The sequence below is a fragment of the Cryptomeria japonica genome, chromosome 4 (assembly GCF_030272615.1).
Source record: "Cryptomeria japonica chromosome 4, Sugi_1.0, whole genome shotgun sequence".
In the NCBI taxonomy this organism is placed as follows: Eukaryota; Viridiplantae; Streptophyta; class Pinopsida; order Cupressales; family Cupressaceae; genus Cryptomeria; species Cryptomeria japonica.
Window position 1 is genome coordinate 573,913,995 of NC_081408.1, and position 25,227 is coordinate 573,939,221.

The 25,227-nt window shown below is 34.1% G+C and overlaps 2 protein-coding genes across 2 annotated transcripts in view; both read right to left on the minus strand.

The window, feature by feature from the left end:
* The window catches only part of LOC131071039 (probable LRR receptor-like serine/threonine-protein kinase At1g07560), a 33,419-nt gene extending 32,855 nt beyond the window's left edge, over positions 1-564 (minus strand). Inside the window, exon 1 of the mRNA XM_058006738.1 lies at positions 388-564. Within this exon, the coding sequence (XP_057862721.1) occupies positions 388-564 (177 nt within the window). The remainder of the gene's footprint in view (positions 1-387) is intronic.
* A 1,930-nt stretch (positions 565-2,494) lies between these two features.
* LOC131071038 (probable LRR receptor-like serine/threonine-protein kinase At1g05700) lies at positions 2,495-15,066 on the minus strand. The gene is made up of 4 exons (XM_058006737.1): positions 14,835-15,066; positions 3,717-4,266; positions 2,925-3,406; positions 2,495-2,646 (listed from the first exon to the last, which is right to left on the minus strand). The coding sequence occupies exons 1-4, from the start codon at positions 15,064-15,066 to the stop codon at positions 2,495-2,497; spliced, it is 1,416 nt and encodes a 471-aa protein (XP_057862720.1).
* Positions 15,067-25,227: the final 10,161 nt, after the last annotated feature.

Sequence of the window (25,227 nt, forward strand, 5' to 3'; positions counted from 1 at the left end):
ACTGGTTATAGAAGCCTTAAATGCAAATTCAAAAGGTTTAGAAATACTATTATCAAAACTATTTAGCTCAATTGCAGTTAGCTTTCCAATTAGAGAGTCAACAGTGACTTTATCTTTTGAAATGGATCTCAGTTCTTGAATAGTAGACACTCTGATAGAATACTATGGCAAAAGAGTTCTAAGCATTTTACTAACAGTAGTATCATCTTCAATCTTACCTCCAACACTCTTTATACCACCTACAACTTCCTTGATCCTTTGACCATATTGAGCTATGTTCTCACCATCAATCACTTTCATATCATCAAATTTTCCTCTCAAACTCTCTTCCTTTGCCCTTTGTACATGTTCATCTCCTCCATAAATTAAATTAAATCTATCCCATACCTCATTTGTAGTCTCTAATCCATGAACATCAATATACTTAGAGTCGGATAAAGTACTTACAGTTGCTTCAAGAGCTTGAATGTTTGCCTGTTGTTCTTTGAGTTCATCCAGTGTTAAAGGACTAGTAGTCAGAGCAACATACTTGATTATCACATGGTTCCAATATAGTGCACCCATTCCTTTAATGTAGATCTTCATCCGATCACTCCATATCTAGTAGTTGTCCTTGGTAAACTTAGGACCCTCCTTCTTCATCATCTCTTACAAAATCTTTCCCTCAAGCTGTTAGGCTTTCTGCACACAGAGGACCAAGGCTTTAATACCAATTGTTACAGTTTAAAATTTTTAGAATCCTTATTTCTATGGATAATGGGGTGGAGAAGAAAAATATCTCATAGTTTTTTCCTACTAACTACTTGTCCCAAAGCTTTGCCATAGGAAAGCAAAAGCTCTTGGAGCTAAGCATCTTCCTTAGATTAAGCTATGCCATGAAGGAGGTTATCATCAACAAACTACTGATGAGTCACTACAAATTTTGAGGTTATCTTGATGCCTTCCAACTCTTTTTTAGAATGTCTATCTTTGATAGCTCTCCCCAAGACTTTAGACATAATAATAAAAAGAAATGGGAAGATTGGATCTCCTTGGCATAAGCCTTTAGAGGAGGAGAAGAGTCCTTCTGGTTTCCCATTAATGAAAATAGAAAGTATTGGAGAGGAAATGCATTGGAAGATCTAGTTGACCCATTGCCTATTGAAGCCAAAAGCCTATAATATTTTGCATAAGAAATGCCACTCCACATTATCATAGGCTTTGGAAATGTCCAATTTAAAAATCATACCAGGTATGTTCATGCTCTAAAGAGTATGAATTGCCTCCTGAGCTATAATTACCCCTTCTAGAATTGAACGACTTGGAAGAAACCATGTTTGCTCTTCTGAAATAATGCTATCCATCAGAGGTTTCAAACTGTTCATCAGCAACTTTGAGAAAATTTTATATATTGTATTGTAGAGCGAGATTGGCCTAAAATCCTCTAATCGAACTGCCTTGTCTTTCTTTGAGACAAGGGCTATAAAATTATTATTAGTCTCCTTTAGAATATTTCCTAATTTTCTTGAGGATTCTAGCGCGTCCACTAGATCATTCCCTAGAATCTCCCAACATTTCTTAAAGAAGCTTGTGGGGAAGCCATTTGGGCCTGGGGCCAAGTGTCCGAGGGAAGTTAATTTAGAGTAGTGAACACCTCCTCCATAGAGATGCTTTCATTGAGTTTTCTATTTTGAGCATCTAAAATTACTTTTGGAATTATTGAGAGGAACTTCCTTTGTTCCCTTAAGTCAGAGACATCCATATTGTTTAGCAGATTAGAGAAGAAATTAACGATTTCATTTCTTATAACCTGTGGGTCCTCTATAATGCAATTGCCTTGGACTCCCAATCTGGTTATTTTATTAATACTCCTCTGAATCCTAGTAACATTATGAAAATATTTGGTGTTCTTGTTCCCAGCCTGTAGCCAACTCTCCCTTGATTTTCGTTTCCAAAAGATTTCCTCTTTAGAGAGGATACCCTCATACTCTGCCGAAAATTGCTTTTCTTTGACAAACATAGTCTGCGACATGCCTTCCTTGATAACATTCTCTTTCAAATCCTCTATTTGTACTTCCAGTTCCCTTTTAATAACAAAGATATTCTTGAAATGAGCAGCATTCCATTCCATTCCAGTAATTTCTTCTTAACATATTTTAATTTTGACACAAAACAGAAAAGCCTAATGCCCTCAAAGCTAACTTCTTGCCACCATTGACCAATAAGATTTAGAAAATTTGAGTCCTTCATCCACATATTCTAAAATCTAAAAGGTGGTTTTATGAATGTAGAATCACCTTGAAGGGACAAAAGAAGCAAGTGATGATTAGAGCTAGAACAAGGTAAACATTACAGTCTAAAGAAAATGAAAATGATGAAAGATCTCCCAGCCAGAAGAATCTGTCTATTTTCTCTGCTATATTAATAAACCCTTGCATGCGATTAAAGTGAAAATACTATCACCCGAGTCTATCTCAACGAGACCATTTCTATCCATCCAGGCATTAAAGTCCTATTAAGATCTAACAAGTCTCGAAATGCCACCACTTTTATCCTTTGAACTTCTAATGGCATTAAAGTCCCCTCTTATGAGAATATTTTGATCCAGATACTGAGAAATCATCCCATCTAGGTCCGACCAGAAAGCACGTTTGGAAGCAGGGGAAACTGGCCCACAGACATTGATCAACAAAAGGAAGACATTTGCTTGCAAATGTGTGACCTTCACGTCCAATATACTTGTCTTCTAGGATAATATTGATTTTAAACATAGAATGCCCTCCGTTCGAATTAGAAAACGGAGACTACGAACATAAAGGAATCTAAATAAAATGAAAACTAATAGACACGTTGTAGTGGAAATTAGATAACATAAAAGATAAGCCTTCATGCTAAAATGTCTTTTTAACTACTATTTATGTGTCATCTAAATATTTGATACATACCATCTTTAGTGAATGTTCCTTGTTGATTTTGAGAACTTTGAAGATACCATTCAAGAGCATTTGCTATTGGAGGCAAAGTAGAACGATTTGTTGCTTGGAAGCGAAATGCTATACCATTAGTAATGCCATATCGTACGAGGACAGATACATTTGATGATTGCAGATATTTGGGCTGAATGGGATCACTATTAAGCTTTTTATCATCTAGAAAGAAGTCAAATTCTCGAAGCCTTGTTGCATTCAAATCAGCTTCTAACTCAGCGAAATACGCAGAAATATAAAGGTATCCATTACGCGCATTCAACTTGAAAGGTATATCTATCACAGAGGGGGAGTTGAGGTTGCTTCTTACTGCTCCTTGCATGACAAGAGATGGAGGTTGGTCATAAGCCACTCCCATAGATACTTCCATACTGGTTGTGATAGGTGGAAGGTGTAGTGAAGCTGGATACCAAAGTCTATCAAATTGGTCATCCGGGTACCTGTTTATCAAAGATTTAAGAAAAAAAAAAAAGATGATTAATGGTAAATAATAAACTAAAACAATATTTACCACTTTTTTTCATAAATACAGTATTAATCAAGATTTACCTTAACATTTCCCTTATAAATTTTCATAATAAACATACGAAATTGTTGCCATCTGCAAAACGCACTTCATTTTTACTTTTAAACGACGATTATGAATCTTCTGTGCTTGTGAGTTCTTTTTCCGGATTTTTGCTATATTCGCCAATAAATTAACATGTAAAATTTCTACCAGAAGATTATGTATGTTATGGAAAAGCTTACCTGAGGTCGCTAGAACCTTGAGGTGCATAGTTTCTGTGCACTATCCTCAATAGTGAAAAATCTCTGTTGACAGGCCAATACATGTTATGATTGAGAGGTCGCAGTTCCAAAGAAGAAATGATGGGTGATCCAATACTCAGATTATTTCGGGCAAGGCAGACATTAGTTGGATCGAACTTTGCCATGAAAATGATTTCTCTCTGAACAACTAATTCTTTTGGATCACTAAATGGCAATCTGTCCCAAACGTCGGCGTCCAAAAGGAGATCAAACTTTGGAGGTGAGCTGAGATTGTCATGGTTCCCATAAAAGAATGTTCCGCGGAGAAGATATTTTGTTCCAATCTGCACTGGCGTTAACTGGTAACAACTTTTCCTTTTCTCGGGAAATCTTCTAAGGCTGGTCAATTGCCTAGATCCTTCTCCTCCAACAGCAGTATTTGAAAGATTAAATTTCTGTCCAGAATTGATGTAAGGGTCATCTGGCATCCATTGTATTCCAGCATCATCTGTGTAGTTTTCGGTGCCTCCGCAGTCGAGGCTAATGAATCCTGCAAATGTTATTAACATATATCAAATATTTGCATTTTCATAATATAGCCAGAAGGGACCCGAAAAGACTAATCAGAATTTAAGGACTTACCGGGTTGACTACATACAGGAGAAGCAAAAATTAAAGCCACCATCAACAAACTCAACATTTTCCGAATCATTATGCAGAACAATCACCTAATCTAATTGCGTTGCATTCTCTCAGTCTCGAGTATAAATAAGCAATGAAAAATAATAGGACAAGAACAGTCATTAGGTATAAACCAACGGGAGCGATTTCTCTGCAACGTTTTTTTCGTAAATAGGGCGATAATGGTTTTTTTTTCACGTATTGCATGGTACAATCCAATGTTGTGCAAATTCCCAATGGTTACATAAATTCTATCAATTTCAAATATACTTACGGCATTCGTATCTTCCAAATGGCTACATAAATTCTATCAATTTGAATTATAATTATGCTAGCCATATCACAGCCATAAATCTCCCATCTTTTTTCACAATTTTTATTATTGTTAATCACCTGTCAATATTTTCTATTCATGTTGATGTTTAGGATTATTTCATTTTAATTGTATGAAAAGAGGTGGATAAAAATTATTCACATTTTAGAGTCCAAATTTGACAAAGAAACGTGAATTGCACAGTAAACATAAATTGCTTACAATACATTAAAATGTTTTATTCATTCACCTAGCAAAAATATGGAATACATCATGATGCACCTCCAAATGAAGGTTTTCAATACATTTCTTCATTCTCATTATTGGGTTGCATTGTATAACTTTTCAAAGAAAAATTAAAAATTTAAAAAACATGGAAATTACCATATATTAAAAGTTAATATGTAAGGAAATGAGATCTTAAGCCTATCAAAGGAAAAGAAAGATATCAAAATGTCTTGCATAACATTGGAATACGAAAAGGCTCAGCTATAGTCTTAATAGGAGAGTTGAGCACTAGGGATTATGTTCCCTTGTTGCAAAAGAATTGTGGTTGTGCTTTTTGTGTATATCTTTAGAGTTATGATAGTAAAATAATTTATTTCAGTAATTAAAAATAGATATAGAAAGAATAATAGAAACAAAAAGCCATATCTAGAACAAAGATACAAAGAGAAATATGGATCTAAAATTTTGAATACAAAGTGTCAGACATGGGTGTTGGGTGCCCTAGTCCGAAATTGTTTGAAACTAAAAAATGTGATTTGAAATTTAATTTAGAAGGTTATAAAACACTATCTTCCAAAAACCTAGCTCAAATAGTATTATAGGGGTTCTAGGTCAATTTTGTCTATGGCTTTTTATTTGTTTAAAATTTATTGCAACCTGTAACTATCTACTCTCCACTTATGTAACCATTTTGCTATTAACTTTAGCCCTGTACATAGAAAAAATGAGAAAAAATGTTGTCTTGTATAGGGCCTTGCCTAAGTCAAACCTCGTGTTGTTGTACCTACCTCCACAACAACTATGATGATGAAAATAGTGCATGTCTTTCTAAATACAAAGCCTAAAGAAATAATGAAATGCTAAAAGAAAATGATATTACCTTATCTATGAAACCCTTTGCATGGAATCTTACACAATGCTTGATATGATGGAGTAAGTCTTACTATTTGTTAAACCATACTTTCATCATGAAGAAACATAATGTAATTGATGATAATTGTTGTAACAAACTTGTATGCTTGAATGGTTTTCTCCATGAATACAAATTTATTCTTAATTTCATTGTTATGATGATATAATTCTCAATTGAACTTGCTTGACTTTGAAAAAGGAAAGGAAATTGTATTTATATGCAACTTAGATCTTCTTAGGATTAGTTGTGGGAGAAGGCTGGTAGAGTAACATAAATTATTTCTATTTGTAAAGTTGACTTTTATTCTTCAAAATTTGAGCTCAAATTGCTTAGATAGGGGAGCCGAATGCCCTAGTCTTGGAAAAAAGAGCCATAGAAAAGATGGTGAATAGAGTAACAAACCAATTTTATGAAAATGGTCCCAAAATTACATACAATTAGACATAAATTTGGCACATTCATCAAAGCAGGTCTAAACCTAGTATGAAATTTTTAAGGTATATAATTTACAACACTAAATTTATCCTCTACTTTAGTAGGATAATAAAATTATTCTCATACCCATAATAATGTATAGAGAAGTCAAAGGTTCTTTCATTGAGGAATTCAAGAGACAAGACATCTCCAAGTTGAGCAAGGTATTGCTAGTGTAATTTCTTGCATTGTTTTTGTCACTCTCGTTTCTCAACAGTCACTAGTTCCTCAACAATTTCCTACCATTGATCAGTTTTTTTTTTCTTGTATATATTGGCCGTTGTTCATAATACAAGTCATCGGATTGCATTTGTTTCATCCTATCTACTCTTTTAATTGGTATCAAAGCCAATTAACCAAACATCCCTTGATGATTGAGAGGTTTGGGGGACTAGAACTAAGCTCTGATTGACACCATAATTTACAACATTAGGTGTATCTTAATCAAATGCCTCATCTTATTGTGTGGCAATATGTCCTCTTTGTTGTCAGTGATGAGGATATCGTCTCAATTATCTAGAATGACTTTGACCGGATGGACCTTCCTTACTAGAATTTCCCTATGTAAGGCCATTGTACCAACAATGATTAGTATCATCTATGTTAGTCATCTATGTTAGTCATTATAATTTCCTAACTTTAGCCTTGTACATAGAAAAAATGAGATAAAAATATTGTCTTGTATAGGGCCTTGCCTAAGTCAAATCCCATGTTGTTGTGCCTACCTCCACAACAACTATGATGATGAAAATAGTGCATGTCTTTGTAAGGAAAAAGCCTAAAGAAATAATGAAATGCTAAAAGAAAATGATATTACCTTATCTATGAAACCCTTTGCATGGAATCTTACACAATGCTTGATATGATGGGGTAAGTCTTACTATTTGTTAAACCATACTTTCACCATGAAGAAACATAATGTAATAGATGATAATTGTTGTAACAAACTTGTATGCTTGAATGATTTTCTCTATGAATATAAATTTATTCTTAATTTGATTTTTATGATGATATAATTCTAAATTGAACTTGCTAGACTTTGAAAAAGGAAAGGAAATTGTATTTATATGAAACTTACATCATTTTAGGATTAGTTGTGGGAGAAGACTGGTAGAGTAATATAAATTATTTCTATTTTCAAAGTTGACTTTTATTCTTCGAAACTTGAGCTCAAATTGCCTATATAGGGGTGTTGAATGACCTAGTCCTGAAAAAAAGAACCATAGAAAAGGTGGTGAATAGAGTAACAAGATAATTTTATGGAAATGGTCCCAAAATTATGTACAATCAAAAATAAATTTGGCACATTCATCAAAGCAGGTCCAAACCTAGTATGAAAATTTTTAAGTATATAATTTACAACACTAAATTTATCCTCTACTTTAGTAGGATAATGAACTTATTCTCATACCCATAATAATGTGTAGAGAAGCCAAAGGTTCTTTCATTGAGGCATTCAAGAGACAAGACATCTCCAAGTTGAGAAAGGTATTGTTAGTGTGATTTCTTGCATTTTTTTTGTCAATCTCATTTCTCAATAGCCACTAGTTCCTCAACAGTTTCCTATGATTGATCAGTTATTTTTTTCTTGTATATATTGGTTGTTGTTCATAATACAAGTCATCAGATGACATTTGTTTCATCCTATCTACTCTTTTAGTTGGTATCAGAGCCAATTAACCAAACATCCCTTGATGATTGAGAGGTTTGGGGGACTACAACTAAGTTCTAACTAACACCATGATTTGCAGCATTAGGTGTATCTTAATCAAATGCCTCATCTTGTTATGTGGAAATATGTCCTCTTTGTTGTCAGTGATGAGGATATGCCCTAGATTGTCTAGAATGACTTTGACCAGATGGACCTTCCTTACTAGAATTTCCTTATGTAAAGCTATTGTACCAACAATGATTAGTATCATTTGTGTTAGTCATATGACAAATGTGACACCAACAATTCACTCTGGGAGGCTACTGAGGTTGTGAAGGCTACTTCTGAGAAGAGTCTTCTTTATGGAGGCTCCCTTTTGAGACTTCTTTCCTCATTATTGTTGAGAGACTATAGGTTTGAGGCCTCTTCATATTAAATAAGATTTACCAATTCTTCAAAAGATTATTTTTTTTTGGTGATATTCAAAGTCGGGACAAATGTTTGAAATTGCAAAGGAAGAGCTCGCAAGGTGATTCGAACAAGCAATTTGCCTTTTACTTTTTCACCAAGGCCAAGAAGCTCTACTAGGAGGGAAGACACATGACACAAGAAGCTCTCAACTTTCTCACCAGCTTCTATACTAAGTGTATGAAGCATAGACTAAAGATGGAGAATCTTAGTTTGGTTCTTTGCCTAGTAGATGGTGGAAAGTGCATCCCAAGCCACCTTTTATGTTGTTATATCTTGAACATATGGTTTAACTTCATCAGTGATGCTATTTATAATTAACATCAAGGCTTTGATACTAGCCTTGTCAAACTTCTTTTTCTTATTGACATTATTAGGACATGTAGTTGCTCTACTAACAATTTCCCATAATTAATCAAACTGAAGAATTGTTTTCATCTTAGTATTCCATGCAGCATAATTGGATTCTTTAAGAAGTTGTGCATTTGAAAGTAGAATCTTTGGAGTAGACATGATAAACACCAGAATAAAATATATTTCACAGAAAAAGAGGAATTTTATTAGTAGTGTAATGACGTACACATTTTTACAAAGATAAATACATTCTTCTATAGATGATAAGAATAATTAAGGAGAGCACAATAGGTTCATGTTGTGAGATAGGGACACTATATGGGAATTCTACCTTGTCTTCATCATCAACATCATAACCCTCTTCAAGATGCACACATTTTGTTTTGTGCTTGAAAGCATACATCAAAAATGAAATATTCTAGAAGTTCTTTTCACATAAGCTCATCCAATTGTAAATTTCTAGTATTTTGAGGAGCATCTAACAAAGCAAAATAAAAACCAATACTATTTAGAAATACATTATGATCACCATGATTACTAAAAAATGCTACTGGAAACATCATACAAATTCAACATTCAAAAGAAATCTGCCTTTTATCACCTTATTTCTTCACAATATACCTAGAAGACAAGTCTTGCAGATTAAGGAATACTTCTCACATCATCTTCAACATGGCTAATCTCCACCATTGCTAATTTTCAATGTGGTTCTCCTTTACAATGTACTTGATCTTTCTCATATGGTTGTAATCCTCTTCGCACATGGGTCTACAATTTTCATACACTCCTGTTTGTGCATAGGCTATAATCATTTTTATGCATGACTCTTCATTGCTCATAGAATGGCTTCTTCTCCTTCATGCTCCCCTAACCATGTACTTATCTTCTCTCTAGAATTATAGATATGGACATTTTTCTTGATCTCTCCATCATCTTAGTTCCCAAGAGATGATAAAAGGTGTTCCTCATCTTCCTTCTATTGGCAACAATGCAGCAAACTAAGAGGGGGGGATGAATCAATTTTCTCACAAACTCTACTTAACTCAAACAAAATTTCAGATCTGATTATTAAGAATAAAAGAACAAATCAACACCACATCAATAAGACACATAAAACCAATATTTTTGACTTGCAAAACCTGGTTAAGGGAAAAACCACAATGGGAACCTACCCACAATGAGATAATGCCCTATTAGGAATAAATGAAATATTACAATGGGGAATGCACACATGCATTCAGACACAGTACCTAGAGCTCACTAATCAAAAACAACAAAGGGCTACAACCCTAGGAAGGCTCACTACCTTACAAAAATATTCAGATTACATCTAGAGTATCATAAACTGATAAAACAATATCTCCTTATGCCTTCTTAGAGTTCCAGTTAAGCACATAACACAAACTATTCTCTTTCACACTTATTCAAAGCTCTTCGTACTTCTCCTCTGCTACTGAAACATCAAATCATCATTCTCACACACAAATACATCTCTCACATGATTATTACATTTATTTATACAATTCATCAAACTATCTTTCAAGGTCAGGTCAATGCTCATTACACATTACAAGAACATAACCACACATGCTACAATATTACATTCAGACCAAAAAAATGCTAGCTAAGACATAGTATGGACCTAAATCACCACCTCAAACATGCAACACCTTCAAAAATTATGCTTCAAACATTTGGAACATGGTACAATCATTCGGCCGATCAAGAACACCACATAACATGAACATACCAGAGAAATATTACATAATGAGCATAATGATTAATGCAAACCATCAACACAGATGGAGCACGATATAGAAACATCCACAAGAATCATGAATTACCACAGAAACAACCACAACATCACCACTTACCAGAATCTTCATCATCATTATACCTAATCTCAATAACATCAACCATACATACTGTGAAACTGAAAGATTCACTTGAGGACCACCAAATCATGAACAATCTAGATTGAGGACACATGTGAATGTCCCAAATACTCTTCCAAATCTACAAACCAAGATATTGCAATTTTAGAGCAATGTGGAGCAAACTCTACAACACTGATCAACACTAAACAATAGAAAACCAACCTCAATACCAAATCTCATAACTCAATCAAATAACCATGCCGACCTCTGAAACTTGAGTCAAATCAACTAGAGATACTTATCTCAAAACCCTTTAATTTGTAACAAGTCAACTACAACACATTGGCCAAACCAACTCATTTAATCTGACTGCAACACTAGAATACACAAGAATATGTTGACATCAATGAAAACACATCATTCCAGCAAACTTCTCAAGAATATCCAACAATATCCCCCTTTAGCATTGATGGAAACATATGAATGTAAAAAATAATCAATGCAAAGAAAGAATTCAATTATCAACAATCTCCTCATAACTCAACAATATTCCCCTAAGATCTAGGACATGATACAGTAGTTTTTCAAATGCTCTTCTCCCCCTTTGACATCAATGCAAAAGGAACATATGCAAATCATGATTCTCTCACCCTTACTAGATAATCTCTTCCCCTTTGGACAAACTCACAAATCTAAACAATTGAACCACGACACTAAGTACTCCCCTTGAGTAGCAGCCTCACTCATCAATTTGGATCACAAGATATCTCTATGAAGTCTACTAGACTGATCCAAATCCATGCATCTTAGTTCTCATCACCCTAGATTCTCTTAGATATACTCATAACTATCCTTAGGTAAAGGCTTTGTGAAGATATCTACAATTTGTTCCTTTGTAGATATTTAATCCAATCTGACTTCCTTCTCATTCATCTTCTTTCTCAAGAAATGAAACTTGATTGATATATGCTTAGTCTTTGAATGCAGTACCATATTATTAGAAATATTGACAATACTTTAATTATCCCACTATATAGCAGTAGGCTTATAAAAAACAACTCTGATATCCTTCAACATTTGCTTCATCCATACCACCTGAGTACAATTGCTAGTGGTAACAATGTATTGAGCTTCTGTAGTAGATAAAGAAATAACATTCTACTTCTTACTCATCTATGAAACCAATCTTTTACCCAAGAAAAATAAACCACCACTAGCACTCTTTCTTTCATCCACATCACCTACCCAATCAACATCAGTAAAAGCACTCAAAGTAAAATCATCATATTTAGGATACCACAAACAAAAGTCAATTGCCCCTTTCAAATATCTGAAAATTCATTCAAAATCAACAACATGATATTTCTTAGGATCAACTTGAAATCTAGCAACATGACAAACAAAATTCATAATATTTAATCTATTCTAAGTCAACTACACCAATTCACCAATCATAGATATGTAACTAGTCTGATTTTCTTTTGGAGAATCATCATCCTTTGTCAACTTACATCCAGTCACCATAGGGGTACAAACTGGCTTTGCATCATCTAATCCAAAAGTCTTCAACAATTCCTTCACATACTTAGATTGTGATATACAAATTCTTTTATCCAACTGAGTAATTTTCAATCCCAAAAAGAATTTCATTTCACCAATCATAGACATCTCAAACTCATTCTACATATCATCAACAAACTTCTTGCACAAACCATCATTTTCATAAAATATAATGTCATCAATAAAAACGTAAACAATCAAGATGTTATCATGATCAATCTTGAAGTACAAATTACTATCAATAGTACCGTTATTGAATTCCAACGTCATCAAATACTTATCCAACCTACCATACCAAGCTCTTGGGGCTTGCTTCAATCCATATAGTGCTTTCTTGAATTTCCAAACCATATATTTCTGATCTGTCAACTGAAATCCGTCCAGTTCTTCAATATAAACCTCCTCTTCCAACACACCATTAAGAAAGATTGACTTGACATCCATCTGATAAACTTTAAAATCTTTGTAAGCAACATAAATAATAAATAATCTAACAGCTTCAATTCTAGTTACCAGAGAAAAAGTCTCCTCAAGATCAATTCCTTTCATCTGAGAATAACCCTTACAAACAAGTCTTGTTATATTCCTAACAACTTCACCTTTTTCATCCGATTTATTTTGAAACACCCATTTAGTTCCAATTAAATTCTTATCCTTAGGTCTAGGAACAAGAATCCATGTATTATTCTTTTCAATATGATTCAATTCTTCTTCCATTGCTTTAACTCAATTTTCATCTTTGCATGCTTCACTAACATCTTTAGGTTCAATCTTAGAAATCAAGAAATACTCTTCAACAATTCTTCTCCTAGTCATCACACCTCTATTCTTATCTCCTATGATCTATTTTTTTGAATTATTCAACCTTACATACTTGCAAGTCTTAGGATTTTTCCTGATTTCTAGACTCTTGAGCTCTTATACTTCTGCACTAGCACTTATACCTTCTCCTTCATTCTCGAGCTTTTCCAGAACAATCTGAATTTGATTTTGGGTCTGCACTTGATTTCCTTTATGTGAACTGACATCTTGATCATCTAAAACATATCCGCCACATTTGATCTATCTCTCATTACCTTCATCAACTTTCACATTAGCACTGCCACCTATTTTCGTCAATCTTGTATTATAACACCAGTAGGTCTTGATTTTAGTAGAATAACCAAGAAAAGTTCCTTCATTACTTCTAGCATAAAACTTCCCTAGATCTTCATCTTTTTTGATATAGCATTTACTACCAAAATTTTAGAGATATCTAACTGTAGGAATATGACCAAATGACAACTCATAAGGAATCTTATCGGTATCACCTTCGATATGGACCTGGTTAAATGTATATATAACTCATGGCTTCTCTCAAATAGATATGCGAAACATTTTCTTCAATAATCATTGTTTTAGAAACTTCCTAAATTGTTCTATCCTTCCTCTCCACAACACCATTCTGTTGAGGGGTCCATAAAGTGAATAACTGTCTCTTCACTCCATGTTCTTCACATAATGCATTGAACTCACAGGAAGTAAATTCACCACCTCTATCAGATTTCAGACACTTTAGCTTCAATCCAATCTTAGCCTCTACCATAACTTTGAAAATATTGAACTTCTCCAATTCTTCATACTTTTCCCTTAAGAAATTAACCCACATCATCCTTGAATAGTCATTAATCAGCAACATTAAATACATGTCACCCTCCAAGCTTCTCACTCTAGAAGGAGCACACAAACCAGTATGCATAAGATCCAATATTCTATTAGAAGTATGTTGTCTTCTTTTGAAAGTAACTCTTGTGTGCTTCCCTAATTGACATTCCTTGCATACCGGATTAGTAGGTTTTACCTATTTAGGAAGATCTCTCACTGCTTGAGTAGAACTTATCTTAAACATGCATTCAAAATTCAAATAACATATCATTCTATGTCATAACCAACTTTCATCAATCTGAGAAATCAAACAACTTTTACCATTAACATTCAAGTGAAAGATATTGCCTTTAGTCTTTTTACCTAATGTAATCTCAATTTCGGAGCTACTCAAGATCTTACATTTTCCATTCTTGAATTTCAAATCATAACCTTTGTTAACCATCTATCCAACACTAAAAATATTATGCTTTAGACCTTCTACATATAAGAAATCAACAATGTTATGCTTACCATCAAGAGAAATAGAACCTCTACCACAAATTATACTAGCTTTGTTATCACCAAATCTTACTACACCACCATAATACTTTTCCATACTCACAAACTTACTCTTATTACCTGTCATATAATGAGAGAAACCACTATCAATAACCCATTCATCTTTCTCTTCAACTTTAGAAGCCAAAGCTTTTTGCTCATTAATGCAGCTAGTAGAATCAGCAATCATCGGATCATCTTCCTTAATAGCAATGAACACCCATTCATCTCCTAAATTTCCCTTATTAGATTCATCATCTGTCACACCTTCATCAGCAAGATAATAAAATTTCTTCTGATATTTAGGCTTATATGGCTTTAATGGCTTCTTAGGAACTCTTTCTGAACACCTTGAGGAAAAATGTCCTATCTTATTATGTGAAAAACATTTGAGGCAATTTTCCTTCATACTTACCAGCTCCTTTAGGCAACCTTCTGGTAATCAGGGCTTCAAGCTCTTCAAGCTCTCTCATCTCCTTCACATAACTGGACACCCTTGTATAAATTTCTCTCCGATTATATTTTTGCTTCCTAGAAATAATAGCTTTAAATGTAGATTCTAACTTAGGAATGGATTCACCGAATTCACTCAACTCAAAGGCAGCAAGCTTTCTAATCAGCATGTCTCTAGTCACATCTATCACCATCTAGATCTCCTCAATAGAAGAAGCCTCGTGCTTGTAATTGGGAGGCAAGGATCTCATCACTTTAAAGAAACAATCTCTAATTGTTCCAACACTCCACTGGCACATCTGATATTCAACACAAGCTCATTCACTTTCTGCATAAAAGATGTAATTGTCTCATCTTCACCCATCTTTAGCATCTCATACTTTCCCTTCAAGCTTTGCAATTTAGCAAATTTAACATGGCTATCACCTTAATATAAAGTTTCTAGCTTCTTCTAGATCTCATGAGAAGTCTGCAAATCTATCACATTAGTCATCCCATAATCAGACAAGGCACTCAACAATTATTCCTTAGCTCTGATATTGAATTCAACTTCCTTTATCTCATTCGGAGTTGTAGGACCATTTGGAAGAACATTATATATATTCTTAGTAATCTTCCAATAATCTTCACCAATGCATCCCAAGTGACATTCTAACTAGTTCTTCCAAAGAGTGTAATTTGTTGCATCAAATCTTGGACTATTCTTCTTCTAACCATAGGTTGCCATCCCATATCACCTTAAGTGGTCAAGCTCCTTTTTGAGGATCAATTTTATAAGCACATATCAGATATTTGTATTTCATAATATAGGTAGAAGGGACCCGGAAAGGCTAATCAGTAGTTTAGGACTCACCGGGTTGACTAGATACAGGAGAAGCAAAAATGGCAGCCACCATCAACAAACTCAACGTCTTCTGAATCATTGTGAAAAGCAGAAATGGCGTCGCATTACGATAGTCTCAAGTATAAATAAGAAATGAAAAATAAGTGCATAAGAATAGTCATTAGGTATAAACCAACGCGAGCGATTTCTCCACTGTATTTCTTGAAAGCACAATGCCGGCTATTTACAGGAGATCATTACTAAACAAATATCAATAAAAGAAAAATTATGAGCAAACATTTTCTTCGATAATCTCTATGAAGTGGGCGATATTAACTTTCTTTTTTGGATGTTTACTTCCGTAATTATAAAATGGGCGATAATCAACTAACTTCCCAATGGTTAGGTAAATTCTATAAAATTTGAAATATATCTATGCCAGCCATATCAGAACCATGAGGCTCGCATGTCTTTTCACAATTATTATTATTGTTAATCACCGTTCACTATATTTTATTCATGTTCCTGTTTAGCATTATTTCATTTCGTTTTTTTAATAGTGTTTATACCATCATTTGTCAAATTGTCTTATGCATATTTATAAAAAAAAAAATAGGTTGATGTAAAAAGTTCACATTTTAAAATTTAAAGTAGACAAAGAAATACAAATTTTAACAGTAAAGCGTAAATTGCTTATAACATGTTGAAATCATTTATACATTCACCAATAAAAAATATGGATTACATCATGAAACACTTACATATGAATGTTTTCAATAAATTATTTCATTCTCATTGCAATGTTGCATTGTATAATTTTTTAAAGAAAACTATTTTTTTTTTAAAACATGAAAATTACGGTATAAATTGTTATGTAAGGAAATGAGATCATCAGCTTATCAATGCAAACAAAGATATGAAATTCCCTTGCCTAACATTTGAATGGGAATAGGTTCAATTGTAGTAGAGAGCAGGGCACATGGTGTTTTATTCCTTTGTTGAAAAATATTTGAGATTGCGATGTGTGTATGATATGGGTGTGAATATGGATATTTCCTAACAAGTTCTTAGTTAGCACCTAATCACACATGATAAGTTTACTTAGGATAACTTAGTTGTCATATGACACAATCATTTAATATTGTTCATGTTAGTTATCCTAGGTGTCCTTCTAGATAGAGATGAGTCAGCGTCTTGCATTTAATTTTATCACAACATAGTTGTAACATAGATGCCTTCCACCTAGGAACTCGTAAAAATTCCTCTTCTAAGTGTAAGGGAATTATTTCTAAGAAGGATGTGTCTAATAAGGATGACTCTAATTATGCCCCTTTGGATGAGTTAGTTCCTGACTCCTATAAGCCAGGCTCTGCTCAAAAGGGTAAAGCCCCTATACCCCATCATCGGATAGATATAATAAGAAATTTGGGCTGGGCTCTACCTTTGGTGTGAAAAGAAAACTCCCCCAGTAGGAAAATATCAAGGAAATAAAGTGCCCAAGGAAAAAGTGACTAGAAATCCCATTGGGTTTGTTGGGGATCAATAGAATCTGGACTTTCACATTGAAATTTCAATCGAAGCATAAAAGGCGACCCTTGTGGGTACAGATACAAGCTCCTTTGAGGTGGATTATGGGGCCTAGAGAGGTTGTGGTGAAGGAGGATAAGGAAGGTCAAACTAGTTTTTCCAATTGGGTTGTGTTGATCGTGTTTTGATGCACTATCAAAAATAGAATAAAATACCAATGGTACTCTGTCCTCTATTGATAGAAAGACTCTCAAATGTTGAAGATCTGCGAAGGAACACTTGAGATGACTCCAAGGTTCTTCTATGTTAGGTCTCAACATGTTAGATAGCTTCAATGGTATTGATGTGATTTGTTGTACCTGCAAGGGGACTTATGTTGAATACCTAAATGCTCGAATTGCTTTGGATATTGCTAGAACATGGGACTTCATGAACTTGATTTTTAAAAAAATGAAAAAAAAGATAAGGGTTGAAGAGAGATCTAATTCTAACTCCAAGAATGTAAGAGCAATGGACAATCTTTGATGAAACTCTAACTAAGTCTTGTTTCGACATGCAACGAACATCTCTACAAGGCTAGTGTGATCTTCTAAGGAAAGCTTTATGATTTTCAAATCACCACCACAAGCATAGATACCACCATGTTGATGCATATCAATGAAGGAATGATAATTGAAGTTAAGTATGGGCTAATAGGGATACAGTTCATAATTCAAGGCACTTTACCATTAGCAAAGTTTTAGTAGTATGGATATACAAATTTCACCATTGATCACACATAGTTCTTCCATTCATTTAAATAACTTGAAATGAAATTGAGAAGTATAGAGACCATGCAAATTGTTGAATCAACACATAGAATTCACCATTTCTTCAATGAAGTTAACATGTCTTTTGCAACAATGTCTTAGCAACAATCTAAATGCCTTCTCTTTCTATTCTACTCTAAAATACTATCTATCTAATGTCTATTGACTAATAACTATTAACCTTACAAATGAAGAAGTGAGGCCTTCTATAGTGCTCTCATTACATTTCAATGGCTCGGATTGATTTGATAAATGGTGGAGAGGGATTAATTAGCCTAAGAAAGCATCGATTATTTAATTGGTTGGAGGAAAAGAGAATTCTTTCTTCGAGTATGGATATGCACTATTAAAATTGACAAAAATATTAAGTAAAAATTAATTGATCTAATCAACAAAGAAAGTACTAATTAATTCATTAGTTAGGGGGATGGAAGCTAAAATTAATTAATTTGATTAATTTAAAATTCATTACCTAGAGATGGCTTTGGATAAGGTCAATGAGAAGATGAGAGTTATTGTTGAAGTGAGAAGAACAACTATGCCTAACACCACAGAGGGTCTTCGGATGCTAAACGAAAAAGCTCAATCTCTTAATGTTTCTCCCTCGGCCACACATGCTTCCCCCTCCATTTCGGTTTGCAGTGCAAAGGTAAGGTGAAGGAGTCCGTCTTGGAAGGTGAGACCTAGAACAATCAAGGACCTTCAACTCAAACTTGTAGCAGGGATAAAGTTAAGCAAGTCAAAGCCAGTGATATGGAGGAGCTCGCTGAAATCCATAGGGCTTTTATTATTAAAAGTGTTAAAGTTGTTCAAATGCTAAATAAAATTGTTTACTAGGTTGTTAGGCCTTATTTTTTGTTGTTAGGAATCTAAAATAAAAATGGTGGAGAGGGATTAATTAGCCTAAGAAAGCATCGATTAGTTAATTGGTTGGAGGAAAAGAGAATTCTTTCTTCGAGTATGGATATGCACTATTAAAATTGACAAAAATATTAAGTAAAAATTAATTGATCTAATCAACAAAGAAAGTACTAATTAATTCATTAGTTAGGGGGATGGAAGCTAAAATTAATTAATTTGATTAATTTACAAATTAATTAGTTAGGGGGACGAAAGCTAACATTAAGGAAATTCTTCTTAGAATTAGTAGGTGTTGACAGCTAAGCTTGAAGACCTTGGAGCTCAAGTGAAAAATTTGGAGACCCCTCAAAACTGTTTAGGTTGTGAGAAGAATAGGAAATAGATTACAAGTTTGGAAATACGAATTGAGAACTTGGTGAATATTGATATTTGACCCAATGAAGAAGTTTGTCATAGGAGTGGTGATTGTGGGTAGGAAGATGAAAATAAACAAGAAGAAAAAGGAGGCAGTGATAAATAATGAAGGCAAGGCCAAGGGAAAATAGATTAATGTGTCATTTCCCTAGGAATATGCATTGGACCAAATGCTAGAGGATTGAGACTACATGACATAGTGTGAACCTATTTTTAGTGTTGTTCTATTTAGTTTTTTTTATTATTCTCAGTTTTCTATCTGTGGACATGACCATTTCCAATATGTAGTTCTTATACACTTTTTTGAGCCTATGTTTGATGGGCTTGATATCCAAGCCTTTTTTTATGGTTTTCGATTTGGAACTGTAATGGGTTGGGCCTCTTCCCCACTTAATATATAAAAATCATCAGGTAGAGGAGGAAATAATAAGTAAATATTTAGTGGATAAAGTATGATTAATTTGTTAGAATAACTCATAACAAAATTATACATTTGTTTTTGATGTATAATTAAATGTGCATTAGGTATCAATAAACAACTGGAGGTGTTCTATTTGGTTTCAAATATCTTCATTGTGCTATCAAATATTTCTAGCTACCTATCAATCTCCAGTAGTTTGTCGCCAAAGTAAGTAGCAGATTCTTAGGAAGTTATTTAGGCATTATGCAACTAGAAATATAGCTTGTTTGCTCTTGCATAAACTAACAGGCTCTTCAGCTGCTCTACTTTGTGAGTTTTTGTTCATGCTCTATGATCTATTTTTTAAATTTGGTATCAAAGATAGAGCTATATGCTACTATAATTGTAATTACATTTTTGAGGAATCCATATGTGTCATTCTAAAACATAGTGATTAATTGGAAGAGGAAAGATTCTCGCTGCTATTGGTGATAAGAGGTTGTTCTTGGCCAAATGATCACTTTGGAGTTTGGGCATCATGTCTTCCCATAAACGAAAAGAGGATCTATTAGAGTTTGAACAACTAACATCCTTCGAAGAAAAGACTAAAATAAGGTAGAATTGATTGAAGAGACCTGTAAATTTTTTGTTGTTTAATCTTTTTAATATGAAAAATCTCACAGATTATTATCTAACATATTCGAATAAGCTAGATGGTTCCAATTATGTTAATTGGAAGTTCAAGATGCAGACATTAATGGAAGGGTACAATGCATGAATCAGTGTTAATGGTACTAAGGTCAAACCTACTGCACCTCAATCTTCTATTCAAGATTGGTAGAGAAGAGAATCCAAAGCTAATATTCTTTTGTGGATGTCTGTAAAGGGTTTAGTCATCTATCATATAAGTGATATCACTACTTCTAATGGTACGTGGATAACTTTGAAAGGTTTGTATGAGATTACAAACACTTTAGAATTTTATTTTGAAACAATAAATTACTTTCAATCAAAATGGAAGTAAATGAAATTATTAGTGATAATTTATCCAAAGTTAATGAGTTAAGGGATAAATTAGTTGATATTAGTGAACAAGTATCTAGTAATGATCTAGTAATTATTACATTTAATTGAATGGTTAGTGATTATCATGTCTTCATTACTATTTTAGTTGCAAGGGAAAAGACACCAGAGCCATTTGAGAATTTGGTAGGTATCCTTATACAAGAAGAAGAGAGGAAAAAGAATACGAATAATAAAATTTAGAGTGTAGGTTCAACTTTGATAGCCAAAGACAAGAATCCATCAAAAGGAAAGTAGTGGTAAACGAAAAATGGGCTCAAATTTCAAGGGATAAAAGTTGACCTTACAATTTACATCAATCAAAGTTTCTTTCTAAGCCTATCTCTAAATGTTATTTCTAAAAGGTGTTATTTTTATGTAAATAAAACTTCCTTTACTATTTCAAAGTCTATCAAACATTATAACACTCTCTAAACATGTAATTTATAATATTTAAAAGGATAATCAATCAAGAATATTTAAGGAGCTCAAAACTCAAGAGTCTAAGCATTCAAATCTAATACAACAATTATTGTCAAGTATGTTATGTCATATCATGTTGCAAGAAAACTCTAAAATTTTGTAGGAGTTCATGAGCATCACATCAAGCCTTTTGTGAGATTACATGATAGGATTTCATACTTAAGGTAATATCTTGTCATTTTCAAGATCCATCATTTGTTAATCCTCTCTCCTTGAAAGGACACATGGATTATCATATCATTAGTTGTTGTAGAAATGGGAACACTAACACTAGGTTTGACTTAGGTAAGTCCCTATATGACACAACCCATTTTTTCCTATTCTCTGTGTGCGGGTGTAGCTTTGATAGTAAGAAAGCTAAATATGAGTATAGTAGCTAATGATAGATAATGCAATCCTTTTAATGGATGAAAACCCATAGACTAGGATTACTAGTGCCCCTATCCTACTAATTTGACCCAAATTTTTAGGAGAAAAGTGTACAGAGCTTCCTAATTCCATTTTTAGTTGTCCCGCAAATCATTTGTCACCTCTAGAATAGGGCAGCCAATATTTTTGTTTGACATATTCTACTTTATATTTTAGTATTAGGTTCCTCTCTATGTTTCCATCTTATATTTTTTTCCTAATTTTGTCCTCCACTCTATATCTTCTACATACTATTATATTTAGTCATTTAATCATTGTTGGCCTAGTTCATTGGTACAAACATCATTATGTCAATCTTTTACAACAAGGGAACAGAATTCTAGTGCCTAGAGCTCTTCCTTAGGGATTGTAGCTAGGGCTATGTTGGCAGTAACACAACAACAATACAGGAAAATTGAGAAGGGGGCAGAGTGAATCAGTTTTCACCATTGAACTCAAATAAATTAACCTCAACTTTAGATCTGCTTAGGAACAACAATAGAAAAGACAAACTTCACATCGAAAACACACCTAACACAAGGATTTTTGGCATGGAAAACCTGATTAAGGGAAAAACCACGATGGCAACCTACCCACAATATGATGAAACACCACAGTAGTATGTGTAAATATTACAGTGCGGATTTCACATGCATTCACACATAATATCTAAAGCTTGCTACTCAAATACAACAAAGTGCAACAACCCAGAGAAGGATCACTACCTTACAAAGATTGGACAACAATGTGGATGAGTTAGTTCCTGACTCCTATAAGCCAGGCTCTGCTCAAAAGGGTAAAGCCCCTATACCCCATCATCGGATAGATATAATAAGAAATTTGGGCTGGGCTCTACCTTTGGTGTGAAAAGAAAACTCCCCCACTAGGAAAATATCAGGGAAATAAAGTGCCCAAGGAAAAAGTGACTAGAAAGCCCATTGGGTTTGTTGGGGATCAATAGAATCTGGTCTTTCACATTGAAATTTCAATCGAAGCATAAAAGGCGACCCTTGTGGGTAAAGATACAAGCTCCTTTGAGGTGGATTCTGGGGCCTAGAGAGGTTGTGGTGAGGGAGGATAAGGAAGGTCAAACTAGTTTTTTCAATTGGGTTGTGTTGATCGTGTTTTGATGCACTATCAAAAACAAAATAAAATACCAATGGTACTCTGTCCTCTATTGATAGAAAGACTCTCAAATGTTGAAGATCTGCGAAGGAACACTTGAGATGACTCCAAGGTTCTTCTATGTTAGGTCTCAACATGTCAGATAGCTTCAATGGTATTGATGTGATTTGTTGTACCTGCAAGGGGACTTATGTTGAATACCTAAATGCTCGAATTGCTTTGGATATTGCTAGAACATGGGACTTCAAGGATTTGATTTTTAAAAAAATGAAAAAAAAGATAAGGGTTAAAGAGAGATCTAATTCTAACTCCAAGAATGTAAGAGCAATGGACAATCTTTGATGAAACTCTAACTAAGTCTTGTTTCGACATGCAACGAACATCTCTACAAGGCTAGTGCGATCTTCTAAGGAAAGCTTTATGATTTTCAAATCACCACCACAAGCATAGATACCACCATGTTGATGCATATCAATGAAGGATTGATAATTGAAGTTAAGTATGGGCTAATAGGGATCTAGTTGATAATTCAAGGCACTTTACCATTAGCAAAGTTTTAGTAGTATGGATATACAAATTTCGCCATTGATCACACATAGTTCTTCCATTCATTTAAATAACTTGAAATGAAACTGAGAAGTATAGAGACCATGCAAATTGTTGAATCAACACATAGAATTCACCATTTCTTCAATGAAGTTAACATGTCTTTTGCAACAATGTCTTAGCAACGATCTAAATGCCTTCTCTTTCTATTCTACTCTAAAATACTATCTATCTAATGTCTATTGACTACTAACTATTAACCTTACAAATGAAGAAGTGAGGCCTTCTATAGTGCTCTCATTACATTTCAATGGCCAAGATCGATAGATAGAAACCCTAATTAGGGTTTGTTGAACCCATTACAAAGTATTAAATGCTTCATCAATGATATATTTACATTTGATAGGACACATTTCCTTCTTACAAAATCCATCCAATAGATGATGAGGGTAGGTACTTCAATCTTCGTGCTCTTGTAGTAGTCATCTGGATGAGCTAGGTTCATTTTCCCTTGAAATAATGTGATTGGATGTAATGATGAATAGTTGCCACCTCAACTTGCTTAATCTTTGTAACTCATCACAAGTGTGCAATTGAATGTGGCATATCTTTTGATACTCAACATGTGCGAGTGCTTGATGTGGCGATGACTCCGCTCATGATGACCTTCTAATGTTGATGAATTCTTTTGAAATCAGCGTTTTGTCTCGATCACCTACATTAATGAGCTTTCACTTGGCTATACTGACGAAGATTCTTGGATTTCCAAAGGAAATTCAAGATTGTAAAAATTCTTCTTGAGTGCATGGCGCTCACACTTATCTTTTGTTTTGATGTTGATAGTTGTTCATCACAGCAATTTCTTGCATTCGACCCTATCATCCCCTATACATGGTCCTCATCATGCCTTGAAATGCGTTGATCCTACTTCTCTTTGCATGATCTTGTAGCTTGACGATCACTTTCTTTGACAATTTGTCTCTCTTTCACCTATTTCCCTTCTCAGCGAGGAGATCTAGATGTCACATGTTGCTCATCTTCATCTTCAATATTTATGTATGTGTCAGTATCCGCTGCGTCATTGACTGGCTTGGGTGACGCTAATCTTTCTTGTAAAACTTCTTGTTTTCGCTTATCTGTGACAACTCAATCTGTCGCCATTTACTGCAGTATCGAGATCGTAGTGTCTTGCGCATTCGATGGTGAGCTCATTGCAAAGTGTTGCTAAAGGGAAGCCAGCTGCCTTGACGATGCTACTTTCCATCTAGCTACGAAAATTGACTAAATTAGTGTCACGCAATGATATTCGCTTGCGAATATGTAATCGATTATCTAGGGATGAAAACTTTATTAAAAATCTTGCAATTCTAAGCGACGCCCTCAATATTATAATCAAGAGAATGCAGTGATCGAAATCACAATAAGCTACAATCTGATTTTTGTCATTAATCAAGTCATCAAGTGAACCGATCTCCAACCTGCAAGTGGAACAAAATAATAAAAATAGATGTAAATCGGCATTCAAAATAGTGCCGTCTCCTTTATATGAATTTGATGTGACAAGTTCACCACCTTTCAAAGTTGCTGGATAATCTCTTTTTGATATGTTGTTTGGATAAAAAATCGCCTAAAAATAAAAATCTTTGTTGAAACTAATGCCAAGATAACAATGTATTTTGATGCAAGGATCAGGAACCTGGAATGAATGAAAACACAAATCGCTGATTGGAATGAATTCTGCAAAGTCGCCACCCTAGAAACGATTTCGCTATAAGGTTGCTGTGGTATAATAATGAGATCAAAGCATTATCTTGGACAGTTCAAAGAAAATCGCTGATTGTTGAGGATATCAAATTAGTTCGAACTGTTAAGAAAGCAATTATCCTGACAGAATTAA